The sequence below is a fragment of the Hypanus sabinus genome, chromosome 23, assembly GCF_030144855.1.
Source record: "Hypanus sabinus isolate sHypSab1 chromosome 23, sHypSab1.hap1, whole genome shotgun sequence".
NCBI lineage: Eukaryota > Metazoa > Chordata > Chondrichthyes > Myliobatiformes > Dasyatidae > Hypanus > Hypanus sabinus.
The window spans coordinates 5,113,004-5,140,613 of NC_082728.1; the positions used below are offsets into that span (position 1 = coordinate 5,113,004).

The following is a 27,610-nucleotide window of genomic DNA, read 5'->3' on the forward strand; positions in this document are numbered from 1 at the left end:
CTGGCAAATAAAGCTGAGCTTTAACGCCAGCACGTGTCAAAAGGAATTAGACACACCCGCTGAAGATGTAACTGGGTGTGGTGTGAGTATCATTTGGGCTTCTGAAAGATCGTTCACAGTTTGTTAGGCAAGAACTCAAACTCTTATCACAGTTTGGATCTGACACGGGAAGTTATTCAATGACTGATTTCTCAACCCCACATCAGGGAATGCCCAAGGAAACCCAGTGAGAAAGTAAACACAGGAGATTCTGCAGATGCTGGAAATCCAGAGCAACACACACAAAACGCTGGAGGAATTCAGCAGGTCAGGCTGCATCTATGGAAAAGAGTGAACAGTCAACGTTTTGGGCTGAGAGTCCTCTTCAAGGCTAAAAGGAAGGAGGATAGCTAGGTGATTAGGGGAGACCAGTGGGTAGAAAAGGTAAAGGGCTGGGAAGGAAGGAATCTGATAGGGAGGAGAGTGGACCATGGGGGTAAGGGAAGGAATAGGCAGGTGATAGGCCAGAGTGTGGAATAGAGGAGGAGGGGAGGGGGAGTGAAAGATTTGTTTACCGGAAGGAGAAATCAATGTTCATGCTATCAGGTTGTAGGCGAACCAGACAGAGTATAAGGTTTAGCTCCTCCATTCTGGGGGTCGTCTCATCATGGCATAAGAGGAGGCCATGTCGGAATGGGAATGAGAATCAATGAATCAATGAAAACTTTTGGTGGGAATACCATCTGGGCTTCTGAAAGGCAGAAGTTCTACTTTTGCCGGATGGAGCAGAGGTGCTCGATGAAGCGGTCCCCCAATTTACGACGGGTCTCATCACTGTAGAGGAGGGAGGCCGCATCGGGAGCACCGGACAACCCCCCCCCCCCCCCCCGCAGGTTCGCAGGTGAACAGTCGCCTCAGCTAGGAGGCCTGTTTGGTGGCCTGAACGGAGGTGAATGGGCAGGTGTAGGTAGCCACCTGCAGAGATAAGTGCCAGGAGGGAGATTTGTCGGGACGGGCGAATGGACAAGAGATTCACAGGAACGATCCCTGCGGAAAGTGAGGAGAGGTGGGGGGGGGGAGCAGTTAAAGATATATTTAATGATAGGGTCCCTTTGGAGATGGAAGAAATTGAGGAGGAGGATGTGTTGGATGTGGAGGCTCATGGGGAGGTAGGTAAGGGGACAAGAGGAACTCTATCCTTGTTGAGGCAGTGGGAAGGTGGGTGGAATGTGGATGTATGGGACATGGAAGAGATGCAGTTGAGGGCAGCATCAATGGTGGAGGAAGGGAAACCATGTTCTTTGAAGGAGGACATCTCTGATGCCCTGGAATGGAAAGCCTCATCCTGGGAACAGATGTGACGGAGGCAAAGACACTGACAAAGGGAACAGCATTTTTACGGGAGACGGTGGGAAGAGATCTTGTTAAGAACCCTGGTTGCTGTCATGCCAACCTGGCAGTCTGGAGCTGGCTGAGCAGCCTGGCGTGCTCAGGATAGCTAAGCAATCTCACAGGCAGATCAGGTCTCTGTATCTAACTGAGCGGTACAGCAATGTAGCGTTTGGCGTTAGAGCCAGCGACCGAGTTCATCTCTTGCCCCTGTCTGAAGGGGGTTTGTACGTTCTCCCCGTGACCGGGTGGTTTGCTCCAGGTGATCCAGTTTCCTCCCACAGTCCAAAGATGTACAGGTTGGTCGGTTAACAAGTTGTGAGCACATAATGCTGGCAATGCTTACCCCCAGCACACCCTCAAACCGTTTGGTTGTTGATGCAAACAGCGCATCTCACTGTTTATTCTGATGTTTCAATATGTTTTTATGGCTAATACGAGGCACATATTTTAATGTGATTGGAAGAAAGTATAGAGGGTGTTATCAGAAGTAAGTTTTTTACACGGAGAGTGGTGGGTGTGTGGAACACCCTGCCAGGGTGGGGGTACAGACAGATACATTAGGGATGTTTAAGAGACTCTTCAATATATTCACACTGTTGGAGGCTGTGTGGGAGGGAAGGGTTAAGTTGATTTTGGAGTGGGGTAAAATGTAGGCACGACTTTGTGGGCCAAAGACCCTGTACTGTTTTATGTGCTATTACTTACATGTTGCAAATCGAACTAATCTTTTTTTTAAATCTTTTATCGTTGCAGGCCAAATCCTACCCCCCAGCCGCAACACGCCAAGTCCGATTGACCCAGAGAGCATCCAAGTACCGGTCAGCTACGAGCCAGACCCCGCTGACCTGGCCCTGTCCAGCATCCCGGGGCAGGAGATGTTCGACCCGCGCAAGCGCAAGTTCACGGACGAGGAGCTGAAGCCTCAGCCAATGATTAAGAAAGCCCGTAAGGTCTTTGTGCCTGATGAGATGAAGGTAACTTGGAACTGGTTCAGCAAGGGGGGGTGGAGGTGCAGTGGGGTGGGGGGGCAGTGCGGCATGGTGGGGGGGTGTGGCATGATGGGGGAGGGGGCAGCGCGGTGGGGGGGTTCGGCGTGATGGGGGAGGCAGTGCGGTACTATGGTGGGGTGTGACGTGGTAGGAGGAGGGAGCGGTACGGTGGGGGGGGGGTGACGTGGTAGGAGGAGGGAGCGGTACAGTGGGGGGGTGTGGTGTGGTAGGAGGAGGGAGCGGTACAGTGGGGGGGTGTGACGTGTAGGAGGAGGGGGCGGTACGGTGGGGGGGGTGTGATGTGGTAGGAGGAGGGAGCGGTACGGTGGGGGGTGTGGCGTGTAGGAGGAGGGGGCGGTACGGTGGGGGGTGTGACGTGGTAGGAGGAGGGGGCGGTACGGTGGGGGGTTGTGACGTGGTAGGAGGAGGGGGTGGTACGGTGGGGGGGTGTGACGTGTAGGAGGAGGGGGCGGTACGGTGGGGGGGTGTGATGTGGTAGGAGGAGGGAGCGGTACGGTGGGGGGTGTGGCGTGTAGGAGGAGGGAGCGGTACGGTGGGGGGGTGACGTGGTAGGAGGAGGGGGTGGTACGGTGGGGGGTGTGGCGTGTAGGAGGAGGGGGCGGTACGGTGGGGGGGTGTGACGTGGTAGGAGGAGGGGGCGGTACGGTGGGGGGGTGACGTGGTAGGAGGAGGGGCTGGTACGGTGGGGGGTGTGACGTGTCGGAGGAGGGGGCGGTACGGTGGGGGGTGTGGCGTGGTAGGAGGAGGGGGCGGTAGGGTGGGGGGGTGTGACGTGTAGGAGGAGGGGGTGGTACGGTGGGGGGGGGTGACGTAGGAGGAGGGAGCGGTACGGTGGGGGGGTGTGGCGTGGTAGGAGGAGGGGGCGGTACGGTGGGGGGGTGTGGCGTGGTAGGAGGAGAGGGCGGTACGGTGGGGGGTTGTGACGTGTAGGAGGAGGGGGCGGTACGGTGGGGGGGTGTGGCGTGTAGGAGGAGGGGGCGGTACGGTGGGGGGGTGTGGCGTGTAGGAGGAGGGGGCGGTATGGTGGGGGGGTGTGGCGTGTAGGAGGAGGGGGCGGTACGGTGGGGGGTTGTGACGTGTAGGAGGAGGGGGCGGTACGGTGGGGGGTGTGACGTGTAGGAGGAGGGGGTGGTACGGTGGGGGGGTGTGGCGTGGTAGGAGGAGGGGGTGGTACGGTGGGGGGTGTGACGTGGTAGGAGGAGGGGGCGGTACGGTGGGGGTTGTGACGTGTAGGAGGAGGGGGCGGTACGGTGGGGGGTTGTGGCGTGGTAGGAGGAGGGGGCGGTACGGTGGGGGGGTGTGACGTGTAGGAGGAGGGGGCGGTACGGTGGGGGTTGTGACGTGTAGGAGGAGGGGGCGGTACGGTGGGGGGTTGTGGCGTGGTAGGAGGAGGGGGCGGTACGGTGGGGGGGTGTGGCGTGTAGGAGGAGGGGGCGGTACGGTGGGGGGGTGTGGCGTGTAGGAGGAGGGGGCGGTACGGTGGGGGGGTGTGGCGTGGTAGGAGGAGGGGGTGGTACAGTGGGGGGGTGTGGCGTGGTAGGAGGAGGGGGCGGTACGGTGGGGGGGTGTGGCGTGGTAGGAGGAGGGGGCGGTACGGTGGGGGGTGTGACGTGTAGGAGGAGGGGGCGGTACGGTGGGGGGTGTGACGTGTAGGAGGAGGGGGGCGGTACGGTGGGGGGTGTGACGTGTAGGAGGAGGGGGCGGTACGGTGGGGGGGTGTGGCGTGGTAGGAGGAGGGGGTGGTACGGTGGGGGGGTGTGGCGTGGTAGGAGGAGGGGGCGGTACGGTGGGGGGGTGTGGCGTGGTAGGAGGAGGGGGTGGTACGGTGGGGGGGTGTGGCGTGGTAGGAGGAGGGGGCGGTACGGTGGGGGGGTGTGACGTGGTAGGAGGAGGGAGCGGTACAGTGGGGGGGTGTGGCGTGGTAGGAGGAGGGGGCGGTACGGTGGGGGGGGTGACGTGGTAGGAGGAGGGAGCGGTACGGTGGGGGGGTGTGATGTGGTAGGAGGAGGGGGTGGTACGGTGGGGGGTGTGACGTGTAGGAGGAGGGGGCGGTACGGTGGGGGGTTGTGACGTGGTAGGAGGAGGGGGCGGTACGGTGGGGGGGTGTGGCGTGGTAGGAGGAGGGAGCGGTACAGTGGGGGGGTGTGGCGTGGTAGGAGGAGGGAGCGGTACGGTGGGGGGGTGTGATGTGGTAGGAGGAGGGGGTGGTACGGTGGGGGGTGTGACGTGTAGGAGGAGGTGGCGGTACGGTGGGGGGTTGTGACGTGGTAGGAGGAGGGGGCGGTACGGTGGGGGGGTGTGGCGTGGTAGGAGGAGGGAGCGGTACAGTGGGGGGGTGTGGCGTGTAGGAGGAGGGGGCGGTACGGTGGGGGGTTGTGGTGTGTAGGAGGAGGGGGCGGTACGGTGGGGGGTTGTGATGTGGTAGGAGGAGGGAGCGGTACGGTGGGGGGGTGTGATGTGGTAGGAGGAGGGGGCGGTACAGTGGGGGGGTGTGGCGTGTAGGAGGAGGGGGCGGTACGGTGGGGGGGTGTGGCGTGTAGGAGGAGGGGGCGGTACGGTGGGGGGGTGTGACGTGTAGGAGGAGGGGGCGGTACGGTGGGGGGGTGTGGCGTGTAGGAGGAGGGGGCGGTACGGTGGGGGGGTGTGACGTGTAGGAGGAGGGGGCGGTACGGTGGGGGGTGTGACGTGTAGGAGGAGGGGGCGGTACGGTGGGGGGTGACGTGGTAGGAGGAGGGGGCGGTACGGTGGGGGTTGTGACGTGTAGGAGGAGGGGGCGGTACGGTGGGGGGGTGTGGCGTGTAGGAGGAGGGGGCGGTACGGTGGGGGGTTGTGACGTGTAGGAGGAGGGGGCGGTACGGTGGGGGGGTGTGGCGTGTAGGAGGAGGGGGCGGTACGGTGGGGGGGGTGGCGTGTAGGAGGAGGGGGCGGTACGGTGGGGGTGTGACGTGTAGGAGGAGGGGGCGGTACGGTGGGGGGGTATGACGTGTAGGAGGAGGGGGCGGTACGGTGGGGGGTGTGACGTGGTAGGAGGAGGGGGCGGTACGGTGGGGGGTGTGACGTGTAGGAGGAGGGGGCGGTACGGTGGGGGGGTGTGACGTGTAGGAGGAGGGGGCGGTACGGTGGGGGGGTGTGACGTGGTAGGAGGAGGGGGCGGTACGGTGGGGGGGTTGTGACGTGTAGGAGGAGGGGGCGGTACGGTGGGGGGTGTGACGTGGTAGGAGGAGGGGGCGGTACGGTGGGGGGTGTGACGTGGTAGGAGGAGGGGGCGGTACGGTGGGGGGGTTGTGACGTGTAGGAGGAGGGGGCGGTACGGTGGGGGGTGTGACGTGGTAGGAGGAGGGGGCGGTACGGTGGGGGGTGTGACGTGTAGGAGGAGGGGGCGGTACGGTGGGGGGGTGTGACGTGGTAGGAGGAGGGGGCGGTACGGTGGGGGGTGTGATGTGGTAGGAGGAGGGGGTGGTACGATGGGGGGGTGTGACGTGGTAGGAGGAGGGGGTGGTACAGTGGGGGGGTGTGACGTGTAGGAGGAGGGGGCGGTACGGTGGGGGGTGCGACGTGTCGGAGGAGGGGGTGGTACGGTGGGGGGGGTGTGACGTGTAGGAGGAGGGGGCGGTACGGTGGGGGGTGTGACGTGTAGGAGGAGGGGGCGGTACGGTGGGGGGTGTGACGTGGTAGGAGGAGGGAGCGGTACGGTGGGGGGTGTGACGTGTAGGAGGAGGGGGCGGTACGGTGGGGGGTGTGACGTGTAGGAGGAGGGGGCGGTACGGTGGGGGGGTGTGACGTGGTAGGAGGAGGGGCGGTACGGTGGGGGGGTGTGACGTGGTAGGAGGAGGGGGCGGTACGGTGGGGGGGTGTGGCGTGTAGGAGGAGGGGGTGGTACGGTGGGGGGGTGTGACGTGTAGGAGGAGGGGGCGGTACGGTGGGGGGTGTGACGTGTCGGAGGAGGGGATGGTACGGTGGGGGGGGTGTGACGTGTAGGAGGAGGGGGCGGTACGGTGGGGGGTGTGACGTGTAGGAGGAGGGGGCGGTACGGTGGGGGGTGTGACGTGGTAGGAGGAGGGAGCGGTACGGTGGGGGGTGTGACGTGTAGGAGGAGGGGGCGGTACGGTGGGGGGTGTGACGTGTAGGAGGAGGGGGCGGTACGGTGGGGGGGTGTGATGTGGTAGGAGGAGGGGCGGTACGGTGGGGGGGTGTGACGTGGTAGGAGGAGGGGGCGGTACGGTGGGGGGGTGTGGCGTGTAGGAGGAGGGGGTGGTACGGTGGGGGGGGTGTGACGTGTAGGAGGAGGGGGCGGTACGGTGGGGGGGTGTGGCGTGTAGGAGGAGGGGGCGGTACGGTGGGGGGGTATGACGTGTAGGAGGAGGGAGCGGTACGGTGGGGGGGTGTGACGTGTAGGAGGAGGGGGCGGTACGGTGGGGGGTGTGACGTGGTAGGAGGAGGGGGCGGTACGGTGGGGGGTTGTGACGTGTAGGAGGAGGGGGCGGTACGGTGGGGGGGTGTGACGTGGTAGGAGGAGGGGGCGGTACGGTGGGGGGGTTGTGACGTGTAGGAGGAGGGGGCGGTACGGTGGGGGGGTTGTGACGTGTAGGAGGAGGGGGCGGTACGGTGGGGGGGGGTGACGTGTAGGAGGAGGGGGTGGTACGGTGGGGGGGTGTGGCGTGTAGGAGGAGGGGGCGGTACGGTGGGGGGGTGTGACGTGTAGGAGGAGGGGGCGGTACGGTGGGGGGTGTGGCGTGGTAGGAGGAGGGGGTGGTACGGTGGGGGTTGTGACGTGTAGGAGGAGGGGGCGGTACGGTGGGGGGGTGTGGCGTGGTAGGAGGAGGGGGTGGTACGGTGGGGGGGTGTGACGTGTAGGAGGAGGGGGCGGTACGGTAGGGGGTGTGACGTGTAGGAGGAGGGGGCGGTACGGTGGGGGGTTGTGACGTGTAGGAGGAGGGGGCGGTACGGTGGGGGGTTGTGACGTGGTAGGAGGAGGGGGTGGTACGGTGGGGGGGTGTGACGTGTAGGAGGAGGGGGCGGTACGGTGGGGGGTGTGACGTGGTAGGAGGAGGGGGCGGTACGGTGGGGGGGTATGACGTGTAGGAGGAGAGAGCGGTACAGTGGGGGGGTGTGGCGTGGTAGGAGGAGGGGGCGGTACGGTGGGGGGTTGTGACGTGTAGGAGGAGGGGGCGGTACGGTGGGGGGGTGTGGCGTGTAGGAGGAGGGGGCGGTACGGTGGGGGGTTGTGACGTGTAGGAGGAGGGGGCGGTACGGTGGGGGGGTGTGACGTGGTAGGAGGAGGGAGCGGTACGGTGGGGGTTGTGACGTGTAGGAGGAGGGGGTGGTACGGTGGGGGGGTGTGGCGTGTAGGAGGAGGGGGCGGTACGGTGGGGGGTGTGGCGTGTAGGAGGAGGGGGCGGTACGGTGGGGGGTTGTGACGTGTAGGAGGAGGGGGCGGTACGGTGGGGGGGTGTGACGTGGTAGGAGGAGGGAGCGGTACGGTGGGGGGTTGTGACGTGTAGGAGGAGGGGGCGGTACGGTGGGGGGTTGTGACGTGTAGGAGGAGGGGGCGGTACGGTGGGGGGTGTGACGTGGTAGGAGGAGGGAGCGGTACGGTGGGGGGGTGTGGCGTGGTAGGAGGAGGGGGCGGTACGATGCTGGTGGTCTGAACACCGCTCCCAGTAGCTCCGCAGATTCTCTTGCCTTCAGTCACAGGGCACCACAGCACAGAAACAGGCCGTTCGCTCCATCAACCTGCTCCTGGACCACGTCCCTCCCATCCAAACCTCGTAAATATTGAAATCCAACATGCAGCTGCCTCTGCTGTTGGCAGCTCATTCCACAGTCTCACTAAACCTTTGAGTGAAGATGATTCCCCACTGCTTCCCCTTTAACATTTCACCTTTGATCCTGAACCTATGACCTCTTGTACTCTTCTCACCCAACCTCACTGGAAAGAGCCTGTTTGCAGGGTGTTCCACACTTTGTGTAGAAAAAAACTACCTCTCACATCCCCCATGCTTTAAAATTATGCCGCACCCCTCCATATCAGTTATTTCCACCCTGGGGGAGAAAATGTCTGGTTGTCCACTCGATCGAAGCCTCTTATCATCTTGTACACCTCTATCAAGTCACCTGTACCTGTCAAAATGTCTTAATCACTTCCTCTGGCAGCTCATTCCACATATGGACCACCATCTGTGTGAAAGAAAGTTGCCCTTCAGTCTATCCCGTTTCACCTCAGGCCCGGGTTTCCCAACCTTTCTCATGTCATGGACCCCTACCAATTGCCAAGTGGCCTGTGGAGCCCAGGTTGGGAACCCTGCCTCAGGCCATGGTCATATTAAGGGATTGGGGAGGCTTAATGGGCTGAATGAGCATCTGCTGGTCATGTTTCCTTGCTACCCTTGGATGCTTATAGTTGTGGGCTGGGCTCTGTGTAGACCTTAGCAGGGGAAAAGAGTGCACACCGTCAAAATGCCTTGCACAATGGTTGCACGTGAGACCCCAGGGAACCTGCAAATGCTGGAAACGCAGAGCAACACACCCAAGATGCTGGAGGAACATCTGTGGAGGGGAATAAACAGTTGATGTTATGGCCAAGATGTTTCATCAGGGCTGGAAAGGAAGGGGGTCCTCCTTTCAGCCTTTTCTCTCTTCCACCCCCCAGCTTCTCATGTCTTTCCATAAGCCCATAAAACACAGGAGCAGAATTACGCCACTTGGCCTCTCGAGTGTTCTCCCTCATTCCACCATGGCTGATTTTTTTTTTACCCTGTCCCTACCTTCGTACCATCTCCACCTTTCTCACTTGATCTCACCTGTCACCTGCCAGCTTGTCCTCCTCCCCCACCACCCTCCCCCTTATTCCAGCTTCTGTCCCCTTCCTTTCCAGTCCTGATGAAGGATCTCGGCCCAAAACGTCGACTGTGTATTCCCTTCCATTAAAGCTGCCTGGCCCGGCATTTTGTGGGAGCTGTATGTGAGGGGTACACTTGGAAACTTGACAGCAGATCCAACCAGTGTCAGGTGGAGAATCATTCTCCATCAAACCCAGCTCCCTGCTCCCCTCCAGTGTCTCCCTTTTACTAAGTCTAACATCTTCCCCCTTCCCTCAAACTTCCAACCATGAGCAGGATGAAAAGTACTGGGCTCGGCGCAGGAAGAACAACATGGCTGCCAAGCGCTCCCGGGATGCACGGCGCCTCAAGGAGAACCAGATCGCCATCCGGGCAGCCTTCCTGGAGAAAGAAAACTCGGCGCTGCGTCAGGAACTGGCCGACCTGCGGAAGGAGCTAAGCAGGTGCAAGAACATCCTCTCCAAATACGATGCCTGACACCACCCCAGCAGGCGCCGGAGGGCTCTGGAGGAAGTTTGCAAGACCTGGTCCATCTTGCCCTCCCCCACCCCCCCACCACCACCCTCCACCACCTGTTCCGAGCACGAGCCAAGAGGGACAAATTGGCACCAGTTCCAGAGACCTGTGTCCCTTTCGGAAACAGGACCTACCTTCCCCCTAGAAACAGTAATCATAGTAAGATCTTCAATTTCACTTTGAGTCCCCTCCCTCCTGAAATCCAGCATGAACCCTCTCCCCCCCCCCCCACCATCCAGCACACAAACGGGTCATCAAATGCTCTTAATCTCCCGTTTTTTAAAAAAAACTGTTGTTAGATAATTGCAGAGTTTTAAAATAAGCATTTGTAGTCGGTCACCCAGATGGAGCTCTCCAACTCCTGGCTTCTAACGGCAGACACTGTGCCTATTTTTGGGAACTTGTCAATTGTTTCTAGATCCAAGTTCATTTCTTCCCCTTGCTTTCGGCAAATAGGCCTGCCTTTCCCCATAGAAATAGTCATCGCAGTAAGATCTTCAATTTCGCTTTCAGAGTTCCTGAAATCCGGCATGAACCCCCCCCCCCCCATCCAGCAGCCAAACAGGTTGTCAAATGCTCTTAATCTCCTATTTTTTAAAAAGAAATCTGTTGTTAGATAATCGCAGAGTTTTAAAGAGAAAAACATTTGCAACCTGTCATTGACTTCTAACCCCAGGCTGTGCGCTTGTTTCTGACACCTCATTCTTCCCCATCATTCCCACCTTCTCCCCCCACTACTCTCCAACCTCTGAACTTCTGGTGAAGGAGAAAATGCTCAAGATTATATATAATTTAAATTTTAGTTGTTAACTGTATCCCCTTTCTCTGTGATGTATCCCTAATGTGCTTTTTAGAATGAAGACAGTAACCTTTCAACATTGGTGAACTTCCTACTCCGTGCATGCTTGTTTATGAAAACAATTTAACAATTGTGATTTTACTCCCTTCTCCCAACACTCTTCTCGTCTCCCTGAGTGTTAAGGCATGGCATGTTGGGCTAAGCTTTTACTTCTCTCCAAACTAAAAGCAATAATGGTATTTAATGTCAGTGAAGGCAAGGTTTGTGGTTGTCTTGGAGTCCTGATTGGTTCAAGAGCCTCCCTTTCTCCAAAGCTATTGAGATTTCGGATTGATCAGTCACTCTTTATGTCAGCTCCCCCTTCAGAAGTGGGATCTGGCTGTCTGAACAAGGGGCTCCCATACCACGAAGAATTAGCACCAGCTATAGAGAAGGGGGGATCAATTCTCTTTTTAAAAAAATCTACAAAGAAATGTAACCCTTGTGGGTTTTGAAGGCCACTTGATTTTGGATATTTGAATGTAGGTCAATACAGGCCTCCAGTGATCAGGGTTCAGCTGTGAATGGTGGGTAATTCTTGCTTTCAGCCTGATTTATTCTCACCAAAAGCATAGATGTTCTATATGATAATGTTAATGTTTATAGAGAGAATTATAAAGGTCCTTTTTGTACAGTATTTTTGAATGGAATGCTGACAAGTGTATTTTAAGAAAAATAAAGTTATATTATATATTGTGTATTCTATAAAGAAAGTTTAGATCATAGAGCAGAATGCTTCACTCTTCAGTGGACAGGGAGAGAGGCTTTAACTTCAATGTTTGGATATCTGGGCAGCTGTCTTTTACTTCAACTCAGACACAGTAAATCAGTTTCTGGAAAGCTAAAGATTTGTATAAAGCAGCCCTCTTCAGTAAGGCCCAACAATACAGATCAGTCAGATTGGGTCAGGTGGATATGACTTCAAGATCGCATCAGATCAGCTTGTCTTAAGTGATCTTCACTACAAGCTGCTCAAGGTTTGAGCTCCTTGGTGTAGAACGTGCTTCTCTCTGAGTCTCTCCCCGGGAGTGTGTGATGGGACAGCGTGGAGGGAGCTTCAGTCTGTGTCTGATCCTGGGAGTGTGTGATGGGACAGTGTGGAGGGAGCTTCTCTCTGTGTCTGACCCTGGGAGTGTGTGATGGGACAGCGTGGAGGGAGCTTCATTCTGTGTCTGACCCTGGGAGTGTGTGATGGGACAGCGTGGAGGGAGCTTCACTCTGTATCTGACCCTGGGAGTGTGTGATGGGACGATGTGGAGGGAGATTCACTCTGTGTCTGACCCTGGGAGTGTGTGATGGGACGGTGTGGAGGGAGATTCTCTCTGTGTCTGACCCCGGGAGTGTGTGATGGGACAGCGTGGAGGGAGCTTCACTCTGTATCTGACCCTGGGAGTGTGTGATGGGACAGCGACTGTGTCTGACCCTGGGAGTGTGTGATGGGACAGCGACTGTGTCTGACCCTGGGAGTGTGTGATGGGACAGTGCAGAGGGAGGTGTGCTCTCTGTCTTACCTGCATCTCCCTGGTGTGGGGACATCTAATGGAACATTGTAGGGAGAGCTTTGCCCTGATCCTAACTTTAGAAATATCTTCCCAGGGAAGCCTTGGAACTATTCTAATGAGCAAAGTTTTGGTTCAAACCATTTACTGAGATTTTTCTCCTTACACATCATTCATGGGGTGATGTGATTCCCTGAGAATTAATCTCAGCATTTTGGTCTTGTTCCACTCTAGTTGTTGGCTTGTGGTCCTGATAATGTTAAAACCATGAAATTCTTCTTACATTAAGTCAAACTCTAGGGTCAGAATTCGGCACATTCTGGGCCCGTGGAGGTGGACTAGAATTCTGAAACTCTTAGTAAATGATGTTGGGTATAGGTAGCAGGTCAGGTTACAGGGAGATCTTTGACAGGGTCTTTTGTCAGTCCCTTGACAAATCAGCATAGTTATGGGCTCACCAATGCTGATTGCTATATGGAAGAGGCAGGCGAGTTGTGATGTCCTTTATCTCTCAGAAGCTACTCTGAAGACATTTTCCAGCATTTTCTGTTTTGTTTTGGACATACAGCAGGGAATGAGTGCCTTTTCATCAACAATAAAACCCATGTTTAACCGGGGAAGGCGTAGCTTACAGATCAGTGTATTTGCTTTCAATTCCTATTTATTTAAAGCTTTGAACAAATATAATTGTGACCTCCACTCCCTTTCCTCGCCAAGCTGCAGAATATTGATAATGAATCAGTGTGTGGCAGGTGGTGGGATTTGTCCAAGTTAAGTGCAGGCGAATGCTTTCTCAGTGCAAAGCAGGATTTGTATATTTACAAAATGAAAGGGGAACGGCTGATTGTGAAGATCCAAATTAAAAACTGAAATTGCTGGAATAGATCCATCAAACCCCCAATGTGTGATGAAGATGCAATTCTTCAAAAACACGGTCTCTATCTGCCTTTTATAACTGAGCTGCTATGTTAAGTTTTTTTTTAATTTATGTATTATACGATCACAATTGAGCAAGAACATTTATAAAGCCTTCACTCTAAACCTAAGAGGATGTCTAAGTCTTTTAGCTTCAACGCTTACTAATTTATAATAACGTTACAAATAAAGTGTTTTATTTTCAGTGGAGTGATGTTTTTTTTTGAGAAAGATCAAATTGAAGAAGAAAAAAGAATCATCAACCCATTGTATCCCTGGCAGCACTGTCAGGCGATCAGTTATAAAAGTAAGGAACCAGAGTACTTTTCAGTTGTCTCCTAGTTTGCATCTATTGTGCAGCCCGTTCCCAGCTGTATGTATTTGTAGAACTGTTTTAATAAATTCTCTTGTTGCCTTGGCTGTATTTCCTCCTTGTTTACTCTTGCTCTTTGCCTGATGTCAGTGGAGTCGGCTTTCGGCAGTGGATTGCTACCTGTGTTTGGTGGTGCCTAGTTGCCGAGTTATCTTCGGACAGGTTTCCCAAATTCAGTACAGACTACCGCTGTGCTATGAATGGTTGGCTTCGGGACTGCCCGAACTGACGAACGAGCTCCCAAAGTTTAAATGGGAATCAAAAGAGCCCGTGTCCATGTAACCTCAGCTGGTCCCATCGTGAACACTAGCCTCCCCACCATCAAGAACATCTTCAGACAGTGATGCTTCATGAAGGACCATCATCACTCAGGACATGCCCTCTTCTCAATACTTCCATCAAAGAAGAAGTACAGGAGCCTGAACACTTGTTCAATGTTTTAGGAACTGCTCCCCCCCCCCACCCCCATCGGATTTCTGAACGGTCCATGAACACTGCTATGCTATTTTGCACTACATATTTATTTAATATTTCTTATTGAATACACTCTAAGTATTTTGCTCTCATTTTGCATGTACACATATATAAAATTGATAATTTTATGAACCACTTCAGGACATGTCGGCGATAATAAACCCGATTCTGATAATCAGACACCAAGATCAGAACACAGGCTGCAAGTTTCACCTTGGGAGGCCACTTCAGAGATTCGCTTTGGAAACTGACAAGTAATTATTTCCTACTGATATCTGAGGACCAAAGCTCTACTGAACGGTGTAATGTGTGTGGATTCTTCAAGGGATTGCCTGACTGTCCCATTGTAAGTAGGCACAGGAAGTTCAGGAAAACTGGTCCTCATTGATTCAAATTCAGATTTACTTATTGATCACACGTAATCCAAACCTACAGTGAACTGTGTCAATTGCATTAACAACCAGCTCCAGCTAACGATGTGCTGGGGGCTGCCTGCAAATGGCGCCACACATTCTGGCGCCAACAGAGCCCACAATGCTTGGCAGAGCAAGACAAGTGGCAACAAGTCAAAACTAGCCCTGTCCCCACACTCTCTCCTCTCTCTCTCTGGCTTTGGCCAGAGGAATTTGATTTCTAGAGTACCGATCAATCTTCGAGCTCCCATCTTCACTATCAACTCACGGATTAGCCATTGACGGGTCTCGAACTCCAGGCATGCTGACTGACAGGCCCACGTGCCTCCTGGTCCCTGCGACACCACCCATTACAATACTACCGGTTAAATAGCTACTGTATCTGGTGATTTTGTATAGAACCCAGTGTGAAGTGCTGTGAAAATGGACCATTCCCTGGAGTGTAGGAGATTAAGGGGAGGTTTGACAGAGGTATACAAAATTATGAGGGGTATAGACAGGGTAAATGCTAGCAGGCTGTTTCCACTGAGGTTGGGTGAGACTAGAACTAGAGGTCACGGGTTAAGGGTGAAAGGTGAAATATTTAGGGGGAACTTGTTCACTCAGAGGGCATGGAACGAGCTGCCTCTGGATGCAGGTTTGATTGCAACATTTAAGAGAATTTGGGTAAGGGTGTGGTTGGGAGAAGTGTGTAGAGTTATCTTGACGCACGTAAATGGGACTAGACAGAATAGCAGTTTGGTGCTGTCCAGAGGGGCCGAAGGGCCTGTTCCTGTGCTGTACTGCTTTTAGACTAAAGCAGGGGTTTTCTCTCTCCTGGGGTCCACCAGCCCCTCAATGGTAGGGGCTCATGGCATGAAAATTTCCCCAGAGAACATTAAAGCCCACGAGGGTATTTCCACAGTTGCAGAACACCCAGAGAATCGCTTGTGTACAAAGATATTCCACCAATTTGGAGAGGGGAGGAGAGTCCTATTTTGCTGATGTGGACCAAGGGCCTCAGTTCTGTTCCAGTCCCCATCCTTTGCAAGTCATCCTGGAGAGGCCGGTGACACTGTAGGGATACAAAAGGTGCGGAGCCACTCGTTGCTGGTAGAGGCAGATAAATAAGGGACATTTAAGAGACACGGACACATGGAGGGAATGGTTAGATTGGCTGTGGAGTAGGTTAAAGGGTCAGCACAATATCATGGGCCGAAGAGTATGTACAATGTCCTATGTAGATCAAACCTAATGAACACTCTGGTCTCGGCCCGAAACGTCGACAATGCTCTTTCCTATAGACGCTGCCTGGCCTGCTGCATTCCACCAGCATTTTGTGTGTGTTGCTTGAATTTTCAGCTTCTGCAGATTTCCTCATGTGAACACTCAGGACCCTGATTAGACCACACTTGGAATATTGTGCTCAGTAATGGTCGCTGCGTTATAGGAAGGATATGGAAGCTACGGAGAGGGTGCAGAGGAGATTCACCAGGACGCTGTCTGGATTAGAGAGGGTGCAGAGGAGATTCACCAGGATGCTGTCTGGATTAGAGAGGGTACAGAGGAGATTCACCAGGATGCTGTCTGGATTAGTCTCTGGCTGTCCACTCGACCTATGTCTCTTATCATCTTGTACTCCTCTATCAAATCACCTCTCATCCTCCTTCACTCCAAAGAGAAAAGCCCTAGCTCGCTGAACCTATACTAATAAGACAAGCCCTCTAATCCAGACAGCATCCTGGTGAATCTCCTCTGCACCCTCTCTAATCCAGGCAACATCCTGGTAAATCTCTGCGCCCTCTCTAATCCAGGCAACATCCTGGTGAATCTCCTCTGCACTCTCTCTAATCCAGGCAGCATCCTGGTGAATCTCCTCTGCACCCTCTCTAATCCAGACAGCATCCTGGTGAATCTCCTCTGCACCCTCTCTAATCCAGACAGCATCCTGGTGAATCTCCTCTGCACCCCCTCTAATCCAGACAGCGTCCTGGTGAATCTCCTCTGCACCCTCTCTAATCCAGACAGCGTCCTGGTGAATCTCCTCTGCACCCTCTCTAATCCAGACAGCGTCCTGGTGAATCTCCTCTGCACCCTCTCTAATCCAGACAGCGTCCTGGTGAATCTCCTCTGCACCCTCTCTAATCCAGACAGCGTCCTGGTGAATCTCCTCTGCACCCTCTCTAATCCAGACAGCATCCTGGTGAATCTCCTCTGCACCCTCTCTAATCCAGGCAGCATCCTGGTGAATCTCCTCTGCACCCTCTCTAATCCAGACAGCACCCTGGTGAATCTCCTCTGCACCCTCTCTAAAACCTCCACATTCTTCCTATAATGAGGCAACCAGAACTGAACACAATACTCCAGATGTGGTCTAACATGTTCTCTGATCCAGGTTTGCAAACTGCAGTCTCTGGAGGGTGTCCCACTGTGCTACTTTGGATCTTGAATGCAACCTGTGACCCCTGCACTGAGTTGATATTGTCGACATTAGATGAGCAAAGACTTGGGCTCCAGGCTGCTGCCTGGTAGAGTCACAGAGCCATCGGGTTATACAGCACAGAAACAGACCCTTCAGCCCATCTGATCCATACTGACCAAGTTGCCCCATCAAGCTAGTCCCATCGGCCGGTGTTTGGTTCAGAACCATCTAAGCCGTTACCTGTCCGTTAAAGTGTTATTTAGCCTTCCCCAGGAGCTCATTCCACGCATACACCAGCGTTAGTCTTTTTAAGAAGTTATCCCTTTGTAGCATAGTGGTCAGTGGGACATTGATACCGGTTTGGGGGTTGAAGTTCAGAGTTCAATTCTGCTGCCATCTATAAGGAGTTTGTACGCTCTCGCCCTGACCGTGTGGTTTCCTCCCGGTGTCCCGGTTCCCTCCCACTGTCCAAAGTTAGTAGGTTAGTTGGTGATTGTAAATTGCTTTGTGATTAGGCCAGGGATAAATCAGGGGATCGCTGGGCTGGAAGGGCCTGTTTTGCTTTGTATCTCTAAATAAAATAAATCTCTCCCCTCTCACCTTAAGCCAATGCCGTCTTGGTCTTGATTCCACACAACACTGAGAGTAAATAAGGTTCACGAGCTTCCCAGGCTCAGGTGACACTCTTACGGTGGTACGGTAAGTAATCAGTTCCGTTCTGGAATTGGATTTGAGCAGAGTTGGAGAGAGAGAGAGGGAGAAAGTTGGTTTGTCTTCCAGTGCCGATGTCGATGCCGTCCTGCTGCTCCCGGAACTTACAGTCACCGACTGTGACCACAGAAAAGGACCGTTTCCATGGTAACGCTATCAACCCAGGCCAGGGTTCCACCGGTCACTCCTTTGTCCACACTGTGAGCAAACCACCTCCCCCCCGCCCCGGGCGTGGGCACACAAAGCTGACCAATGTCCTCCTTGCCTCTGGTGTCGTGTGTCTGATTAAAAAGTCGACTGACCTTGCATATATCTCCAAGTGCTGAATACAAGCCGTCCATCATAGAACTCCACCTTTCAGTTTCCAGGCAGCTCACAGACTTTCGCTCCCTCCTGCTGAATTAGTACACAAGCTGTTCGCTCCCTCTCTCTCTCTTTTAAATGAACAGTCCACTTTAAAATAATCCTTCAGATCTCGTCACAATTCACTCTGTCCTTGTCCCTCATGATTTTATGTACTTCTATGAGTTCACCTTTCAGCCCATTCCCTCATCAGAATTCCTCACTGCATCCCTCTTTGATATTGACATCATAGTTGGGGTTGGCACAGTAGGATAGCGCCTATTACTGTGCCAGTGGGCAGCAGTTAATTTCTGCCACTGTCTGTCAGGAGTTGGTATGCTCTCACTGTGACTGGGGGTTTCCTCTGGGTGCTCTGGTTTCCTCCCACATTCCAAAGATGTACAGGTTAGGGTTAGTAAGTTGTGGATGTACTACGTTGGCTCCAGAAGCACGGCGACTCTTGCGGGCTGCCCCCAGCACATCCTCGGACTGTGTTGGTTGTTGTTGCAAATGATGCATTTCACTGTAGGTTTTGATGTTCTGACGTACACACAACAAATAAAACTAAGCTTTAATTTTTAAGTCTTTACTGACTTCAAGAGCACGTGTTCTTCAGTGTGTCTCCCTGTGATCAAAGCTTTCTGAAGTTGATATAATGGTCACAGTTTAAGATTGGACAGTCACCGAACTCTATCCAGTAATCATAAAAGAGGAGAGCGGAGGTGGGCGAGTGGCAGGGCCCACCAGGGAACCCACATTCCTCCAGAGACAACTCCAGCGGCAGACAAGACTCCTGGGAGCAGGACAGGTCCTTGAAGATCCTGAGTGTGGTGCTCTCGATGCCCGTCCAGGCCCGAATTTGGCCAATCAGTCCATAGACCTTGATGTGAGAAGGGACGGTGCGCTGCAGGTGGCCGGGGTGGGAGCTCAGGGTGCTGAAGCTGATGAGGCGCAGGGCGAGAGAGACGTACCTGGGCAGGCAGGGGAAAGGAGCAAAGGAATGACACGTCAGTCAGGAGGCTGGTGAATCTGTGGAATTCATTGCTGTGGAGGCCAAGTCACTGGGTATATTTAACTTGCAGGTTGATAGGTTCTTGATTAATCAGGGTGACAAAAGTTATGGGGAGAAGACAGGAGAATGGGGTTGAGGGAGATTATAATCAGCCATGGTGGAATGACAGAGCAGATTCAATGGGCCGAGCGGTCTAATTCTGCTTCTATGTCGTATGGTCTAATGTTTAAAGTCGAGGTTGATGAGTTCTTGAGTAGAAAGGATATCAAAGGTTACGGGGAGAAGGCGGGAGAATGGGTTGGAGAAGAGAATAGTAATCTGACTATGATCGAAGGGTGAAGCATAGTCGGTGGAATGAATGGCCTAGTTTTGCTCCTGTGTCTTGTGATCTTATCTCAGTTCCCTTTAACATCCGACTGCGAGAAAGAATTCAGTGTAGATAGCTGGCTTAGGAATCGAGTGAAGAATGTTATGTTGAAGTTGTACAAGATGTTAGGGGCCTAATTTGGAGCACTGTGTGCAGCTTTGGTCAGGAGAGACATCAATAAGCTTGAAAGAGTAACAGAAAATTTACAAGGATTTGTGAGATTTGAGGACCTGAGTTATAGGGAAAGGTTGGGTGGGTTCGGACTTTATTCCCTGGAACGTAGGAGAGTGAGGAGAGATTTGATAGAGGTATACAAAATTATGAGGAGTATCAATAAGGTAAATGCCAGCAGGTATTGTCCAGTGACATAGGGTGACTCCAGAACTAGAGGTCTTAGGTTAAGGGTGCAAGGTGAAATATTTAAGGGGAACTTCCTCGCTCAGTGGGTGGCGAGAGCGTGGAAAGAGCTGCCAGCAGAAGTGCGTTCAATTGCCGCATTTAAGAGAGGTTTCAATAGCTACGTGGCTGGGAGGGGTATGGGGAGCGATGGTCTGGTGCAGATCGATGGAACAAGGCCGAATAACAGTTTGCACAGACTAGATGGGCCGAATAGCCTGTTTCTTCACTGTAGTGCTCTACGTGGACCATACCTAGCTTCGGAGACTTGTAAAGGGCTTTGAAGGCCCAGATGGCAGCCTGGAGAATGGTTCAATTTTTCCTTGGTGATCACTAGCGTCGTTCCAGCTTCATGTCTTTCCTTGCCTCCCCTCGCCACAGTCCTGTCATTGGCTTCCTTCACTTCCTCCTCCTCCTCATTCTCCTCATCCTCCTCTTCAACGCTGCCCTGCTGATACCTGTAAGTAAGATTGTAACACCTGAACAAACATGATCTATAAACTTCATAACATGCTCCGCACTCGAAAGCCAGCAACTCATTCGGCTGACAAAGGTCTCCTGTCCAGAGGAGGAAACGCGAGGGCCGGCCACTCGGCATACCTGGGGTTAAGTGTCTTATGGGCTAAACCAATGGCTTTGAATTCACCATTGTAGGACTGGTTAAAAAACCAAACGTCTTCAATGTTCATTCCCACCACAGTTCACCCTCAAAGACCATCAAGTTCTTGCCTGACTCTGTCGAGACCTGCACCCAGTTCCACGTAGTCAATGGTCCCAGTGTTGTTGGGATCCAAGAGTCTGGCCAGGATGTGGAGCTGGGCTTCCACACAAGGAATCTTCAAGTCTCGCATTCCTGAAAAATTGCAACATAGACTGAATAAACCATTCTGCTCAATACTATCTCTGACATCAGGCCCAGTCGAGTTTACTGCCACGCATCTGCACAGGTGCGATGAAAAACTTACTTGTAGCAGCATCACAGACACACAGTATCAGATAAACAGCATTCACAAGAGAAACAGAAATATAAATTATCCACAATTTTTACAAAGAACAATAAAGTTCATTGTGTTGCTAAACTGGTGCTTAGGGTTAGAAGATCGAACAACACAGTACAGGCCCATTGGCCAACGATGTTGTGCCAACCTTTTAACCTACTCCAAGATCAATCTAACCCTTCCCTCTCTTGTGTCTCTGTTACACATAACTTGCTATTCTTTTCAATTAATCGTTTAAATTCATTGACAAAATACCATTTGGAGACGCAGGTTATGAGGTACATGTGTGTGTGTGTGGGGGGGGGGGATCATTGGCCCTTCAGCCCACAATGTTATACTGATCCCGTAACCCATTCTACAATCAATCAAACCCTTCCCTCTCACATAGCCCTTCATTTTTCTATCATCCTATCTAAGAGTCTCTAAAATGACCCTAATGTATCTGCCTTTACCACCTGGTCATCATTCTATGCACCCATCACTCTCTGTGTAAAAATAGCCTACCTCCAACATCCCTCCATACTTTCCCCCAATAAAATTATACCCTCTCATATGAGCCATTTGTGTCTCTGACTGTCCATTCGATCTATGCCTCTCATCATCTTGTGCACCGCTGCCGAGTCACCTCGCATCCTCCTTCGCTCCAAAGCCCAAGCTCACTCAACCTATCCTCATAACCCAGGCAACGTGCCAGTAAACCTCCCCTGCACCCTCTTTAAAGCTTCCACATTTTCCTATAACGATGTAACCAGCACCCAACACAATACTCCAATTGTGGTCCAACCAGGGTTTTATAGAGCTGCAACATAACCTCATGGCTTTTGAACTCAATTCCCCCTTCTTAGCCGAACTATGAACTTGTGCCGCAAGGTTGAGGCGTCCATAGGCCCTGTGGATCCATGTTCCTCCACACTACCATTAACCGTGAACTCACAACCTTCTGCTCTGGCTCTGAGGCAGGCTGCTTGTTTACAGAGGAGTGTCCTCACATTGTGAATGTGTGCATTACCAAGTTTAAACTCCTCATAGTGAAGGATCCCGTTGCCAGTCCGGTCGTGCTTGCCGAGCAACTGCATCGCTTGCTCTTGGTGTGTCTTCAGCCATTTGTCCATTCGATCCAGGAAAAGACCGTACTCTTGGCTATCCCTCTGGAATTCTTCAGCTGCTTTTGCAAGCTTATCCTTTCCCAAAAAATAAATCACACACACACAGGGTTAGCATCGGCTAATATTTTCATTGACAAAGGCAGTCAGTTGAGTGGCTAGTCAGGGGTGGGCAAACTTTTTGACTTGTGGGCCACAAAGGGTTCTAAAATTTGACAGGGGGGCCGGACCAGGAGCAGATGGACAGAGTGTTTTGGTAATACACCTCATAAGAGAAAATAAAATATCATGGGATATGTAGAAAACATGTGCTTTAATTTCAATTGAAAATGAACAAATGCATTACAACAAAATATCTGTCTTTGAAGTCCCATGGTATTTAGCTATTTATTGAAATGACTTTTAAAACACTGAAAATTAAATGAATAAAATACAGTTTTTTAAATAGTAACAGTTATTATCTTAAAGCACTGAAAATTCTGTTATCCTTCAAGATATTATCATCATCACCTCCTCCTGACTGTCTTTATTTCAAAAATGGTAGGAGATGCAGGTCTACTTGTCCTGCTCCTTCTTATTCAATTGTCCCCTGTGCCAAAACTCAACAACGACCAGCACAAGGACAGAACAGTGAGAGCGCGCCAGTATGTGGAGCGCGTTATTTGATCTGGAGCGCATTTTTTATTTTGAGAACGTACGTGCACCTGCGCACTACTCATGTCCATCACTTAACAAGGTTTATTAATATAATTTCATCAAGTTCTGCGGGCCGGATTGAAAAGCTTAACGGGCCGCATATGGTCCCCGGGCTGTAGTTTGCCCATGCCTGGGCTAGATACAGCTCAAATGCTATCAATAAATAACTATTTTTGGTAGAACTTTTCAGCTGGTGACGCGGAGGAACACGGGAGTGAGAGAGATCAGCTGGGTGAGTGGTGTCACAGTAACAACCCTGCACTCGATGTCAGTAAGACCAAGGAATTGATTGTGGACGTCAGGAGGGGGAAGTTGAGTGAACATACACCAGTTTCAAGTTCCTGGCAGTCAACATCTCTAAGGATCTATCCTGGGCTCGACATACTGGTGCAATTACAAAGAAGGCATGGGAATGGCTATATTTCATCAGGAGCTGCAGGAGATTTGGTATGTCACCAAAGACATTCACAGATTTCTACAGATGTACTGTGGAGAGCATTCTAATTGGCTGCATCACCATCTGGAATGGAGGGGCTACTGCACAGGATCAGAAAAAGCTGCAGAAAGCTATAAACTTCATGTTAGCTTCATCACGGGCACAAGCCTCCCCGGCATCCGGGGCACCTTCAAAAGGCGATGCCTCAAAAAGGTGGCATCCATCATTAATGCCCCCGTCACTCAGGACATGCCCTCTTCTCATTGCTACCATCAGGAAGAAGGTACAGGAGCTTGAAGACACACACTCAACATTTCAGGAACAGCTTTGTCCCATCTGCCATCAGATTTCCAACTGACAATGAACCCAAGAATTCTACTTCAGTATTTTTCCTCTCTTTTTGTACTAATTAAATTTTCTTTTTTATATATGAAGTTCAAAATAAATTATTTTCAAAGTACATATGTATCACCATTTACAGTACAATCTTGAGATTCATTTTCTTACGAGCATACTCAAAAAGTCTACAGAATGATAGCCAGAGCAGAGTCAACGTCAGACCACACATCTGGGGTGCAGAATACAACAAACTGTGCAAATACAAAAAGTAGAAATGATAATAATGAATAAATAAACAATAAATATCAAGAACATGAGATGAAGAGTCCTTGAAAATGAGTCGATAAGTTGTGGGAACATTTTAATGATGGGGCAAGAGAAGTTGAGTGGAGTTATCCTCTCTGGTTCAGGAGCCTGATGGTTGAGGGGTGATAACTGTTCCTGAACCTGGTGGTGTGGGACCTGATGGTTGAGGGGTGATAACTGTTCCTAAACCTGGTGTTGTGGGACCTGATGGTTGAGGGGTGATAACTGTTCCTGAACCTGGTGGTGTGGGACCTGATGGTTGAGGGGTGATAACTGTTCCTAAACCTGGTGGTGTGGGACCTGATGGTTGAGGAGTGATAACTGTTCCTGAACCTGGTGGTGTGGGACCTGATGGTTGAGGGGTGATAACTGTTCCTGAACCTGGTGGTGTGGGACCTGATGGTTGAGGGGTGATAACTGTTCCTGAACCTGGTGGTGTGGGATCTGATGGTCGAAGGGTGATAACTGTCCCTGAACCTGGTGGTGTGGGACCTGATGGTTGAGGGGTGATAACTGTCCCTGAACCTGGTGTTGTGGGACCTGATGGTTGAGGGGTGATAACTGTTCCTGAACCTGGTGGTGTGGGACCTGATGGTTGAGGGGTGATAACTGTTCCTAAACCTGGTGGTGTGGGACCTGATGATTGAGGGGTGATAACTGTTCCTGAACCTGGTGGTGTGGGACCTGATGGTTGAGGGGTGATAACTGTTCCTGAACCTGGTGGTGTGGGACCTGATGGTCGAGAGGTGATAACTGTTCCTGAACCTGGTGGTGTGGGTCCTGATGGTTGAGGGGTGATAACTGTTCCTGAACCTGGTGGTGTGGGACCTGATGGTTGAGGGGTGATAACTGTTCCTGAACCTGGTGGTGTGGGGCCTGATGGTTGAGGGGTGATAACTGTTCCTGAACCTGGTGGTGTGGGACCTGATGGTTGAGGGGTGATAACTGTTCCTGAACCTGGTGGTGTGAATCCTGAGGCTCCTGTATCACCTTCCTGATGGCAGCAGTGAGAAGAGAGCGTGTCCTGGGTGGTGAGGTGTTAGGGACCCTACTTTCCTGTGACAGCATTTCATGTAGATGTGCTCAGTGGTGGGGAGGGCCTTACCTGTGATGGACCGGGTCAAATCCACCTCTTCTTGTAGGATTTTTCGTTCAAGGGCATTTCCATACTAGGTTGTGATGCGGCAGTCAATATACTCTCCACCACACATGTATAGAGGTCTGTCAAACTTTTAGATGTCATGCCAAATCTCAGCAAACTCCTAAGGATGTAGAGATGCTCACATGCTTTCTTCGTAATTGCAGTTAGCTGGTGGGTTCAGGACAGATCCTCCAAAATAATAACAGACAGCAATTTAAAGATGCTGACCATCTCCACCTCTGACGAGGCCTGGCTGATGGACCTCTGGTTTTGTCCTCCTGAAGTCAATAATCAGCCCCTTGGTCTTGCTGACATTGAGTGGGAGGTGGTTGTCATGTTAACACATCAGTCAGATTTCCAATCTCCCCCTACACAGTGATTCGTCACCTTTGATATGTCTTTGATCATGGTGTCATCAGCAAACATGAATATACTTATTATGATTTATAGTATTTACTTTTGCAATTGCTACGTACCCCATAACTGGGTTAACAGACCAGAAGAAATGGAATGATACGTTGGAGTCTGGTGTCACTGTAACTAAAGGTGTTTATTAGTAAACTAAACAATACAGTATCAAAACTGCCAATATACATATAAAACAGGTTAGCAATGATAGAAACAGAAGTGTAGGAATAATAACAGTAAAAAACAAGCTATCAAAGTCTAGGGGTAAATGTATTGTCAGAGAGAATATAGAGTTGAGTTCAGTTCAGTTCAGTTCGTGCTGAGGTAGTTGTTGTTGTGTTGCAGACAAGGGCGGACACACACACACAACTCTCCACCGGTCTGCCTTCATCCACCATGCTCCGGACCGATTCCCCTGAACCGATCCTCCAGGCCCCCACCTTCCTGTGGGTGCACAACACTCTTTCAGTGTCCACTGGTGTGTCTGAGGGTGTCTCCCCAGACCCGTCTTTTATCCCCACTGACGGGGTATCAGCCATCCATCAACTCAACATGTCCATGTCCATCAAACTAGTCCACTCTCTGCTATCTCAGCAAGAATGTTAATGAGCAAACTGTCCTTGTAGCAAAAGGTAAATAATCAGTGAAGAAGCCATAATACATAAATCACTCGTCTCTCTCCCTCTCTTATCTGTAGCAGATGCCCCTCCCTCTGTTCTTCATCTCTCTCATTAGCAGCATAGTTCCCGGGGGGCGGGGGGGGGGGGTCAGCCCTGGACTCCATTTCCATCTGGTTTGTTCAGCACACATAACACAATGTACTGCTGCTGCAGAACAACAATTTTCATGACATACGCCAGTGATATTCATCTTTATTCTGATCTCGTACAGAAATTGGCATCTCAACATCAGCACACCACCAGTCCCTCAACCATGAGCAAAGAACCTGCTTTCTCCACCCCGCAAACACCTCAACACGTGCAAGCTCCACAGGATGAACTGCGTTTGCAGTTCTAATTGACTTGGTTTTCAGATAGATAGACACTTTATTGATCCCAAAGGAAATTACAGTGTCACAGTAGCATCACAAGTGCACAGATATACAAATATCAGAAAAGAAATAAGAAAGAATAAAAAATAATTTACCTCAAACAGTCTAACAGGAGGGGTCATCATTAAAGGTTGACTCATTAAACGGCCCAAAGGCCAAGGGTAGGAAAGACCTCATATCACTATGAGGAGCAGCGCAGTTGTCTTTGTCTACTACTAAACGTGTTCCTCTGTTCAGCCAAGGTGGCATGCAGAGGGTGAGAGACATTGTCCAGAATTGCCAGGATTTTCCGGACGGTCCTTTGTTCTACCACAGCCTCCAGTGTGTCCAGTTTGACTCCTATAACAGAGCCAGCCTTCCTAATCAGTTTATTGAGCCTGTTGGCATCACCTGTGTTGATGCCACTGCCCAGTACACCACCGCATCGAAGATTGTACTGGCAACAACAGACCGATGGAAACGTGGACAGGCCTGCATACTCCAAAGGACCCCAGTCTCCTCAGGAAGTAGAGGCGACTGTGGCCCTTCTTGTACCCAGCCTCTGTGTTGGTGCTCCAGGTGCACCCCAGGTACTTGTAGGTCCTCACCACATCCACGTCCTCACCATCGATAGTAACAGGGAGCAGTGCAGGCCTGCTCATCCTAAAGTCCACCACCATCTCCTTTCTCTTATCGATGTTGAGCTGCAGACGATTCAGCTTGCACTATTTGACAAAGTCCTCCTCCAGGGCTCTTTTATCATCCTCATGTCCTCCCTTTACACACCCAACTATTGCTGAGTCGTCAGAGAATTTCTGCAGATGACATGACTCAGTGTTGTATCTAAAGTCCGAGGTGTACAGGGTAAACAGGAAGGGAGCCAATACAGTCCCATGTGGGGCCCCAGTGCTGCCTTTAGCCATGTCTGACGCAAGCTCTGAAGCCGTACAAACTGTGGTCTGCCAGTCAGGTAGTCTATTAACCAGGGTACAGTGAAAGTGCCAACCTGCATTGAATGGAGCTTCTCCCCCAGCAATGAGGGGGTAGTTTGTGGGTGGTGGGAGGCAGGAACAGGGCTTGTTTTGAGTTTGTGGGTGGGAGGGAGGAATGGGGGCTTGTCTTGCTGTTGTTGCTGTTACTTGGTCAACTTCAGCCCTCCCCCTCTCCTGGTTTCACCAGTCACCCACCGCTTTGCAGTTCTTCCTCTTCCACACCCCCCCCCCCACCTTACTCTGACCTCCTCTCTTTCTTTCCAGTCCCGACGAAGGGTCTCGGCCCGAAACAGCAATAGTTTACTCTTTTCCACAGATGCTGCCTGGCCTGCTGAGCTCCTCCAGCATTCAGTGTGTGTGTTGTGCCCTGTGTTGTTCTGCCAAGCATTGTAGACAGGCTCTGTTGGCAATAGAACATATAGTGACACTTGCGAGCGGCCCCCAGCACATCCTTGGGTGTGTTGGTTGTTAACAAAAAGATGACTTCACTATATGCTTTGATGTACACATCATACACAAACCTGACGAGTTAAGCATGGTCGGTCGATTCTCGAGCTTCCTGCGAATCAAATTTCAGGTTGTAATAAATCTGACTGGAATTCTGAAGCGGATCTGATGAATTAAGCATCACCTCTAACCAAAAAGTCAAAAATCTCTCTGACCCGCCATCGGCTGTTGATTTCT

At 52.0% G+C, this 27,610-nt stretch overlaps 2 protein-coding genes across 7 annotated transcripts in view; one reads left to right on the forward strand and one right to left on the reverse strand.

The window, feature by feature from the left end:
- The window catches only part of hlfa (HLF transcription factor, PAR bZIP family member a), a 58,337-nt gene extending 45,139 nt beyond the window's left edge, over positions 1–13,198 (forward strand). Inside the window, exons 3-4 of one of the 2 annotated variants that reach the window (XM_059948200.1) lie at positions 2,125–2,345; positions 9,494–13,198. In XM_059948200.1, the coding sequence (XP_059804183.1) occupies positions 2,125–2,345; positions 9,494–9,697 (425 nt within the window). In that variant the 3' untranslated portion in view covers positions 9,698–13,198. The remainder of the gene's footprint in view (positions 1–2,124; positions 2,346–9,493) is intronic. The other variant, XM_059948201.1, reaches the window with a different exon arrangement.
- Positions 1–27,610, reverse strand: part of LOC132379893 (uncharacterized) — a 45,356-nt gene that overhangs the window by 12,905 nt on the left and 4,841 nt on the right. For 2 of the 5 annotated variants that reach the window (XM_059948199.1, XM_059948196.1), the window contains 4 exons: positions 21,485–21,656; positions 20,207–20,330; positions 19,732–19,935; positions 12,984–18,673 (listed from right to left, as the gene is read on the reverse strand). In XM_059948199.1, the coding sequence (XP_059804182.1) occupies positions 18,334–18,673; positions 19,732–19,935; positions 20,207–20,330; positions 21,485–21,587 (771 nt within the window). In that variant the 5' untranslated portion in view covers positions 21,588–21,656 and the 3' untranslated portion in view covers positions 12,984–18,333. Of the gene's footprint in view, positions 1–12,983; positions 18,674–19,731; positions 19,936–20,206; positions 20,331–21,484; positions 21,657–26,050; positions 27,128–27,610 lie in introns of those variants that run through there. The other 3 variants (XR_009507560.1, XM_059948197.1, XR_009507561.1) reach the window with 3 other exon arrangements.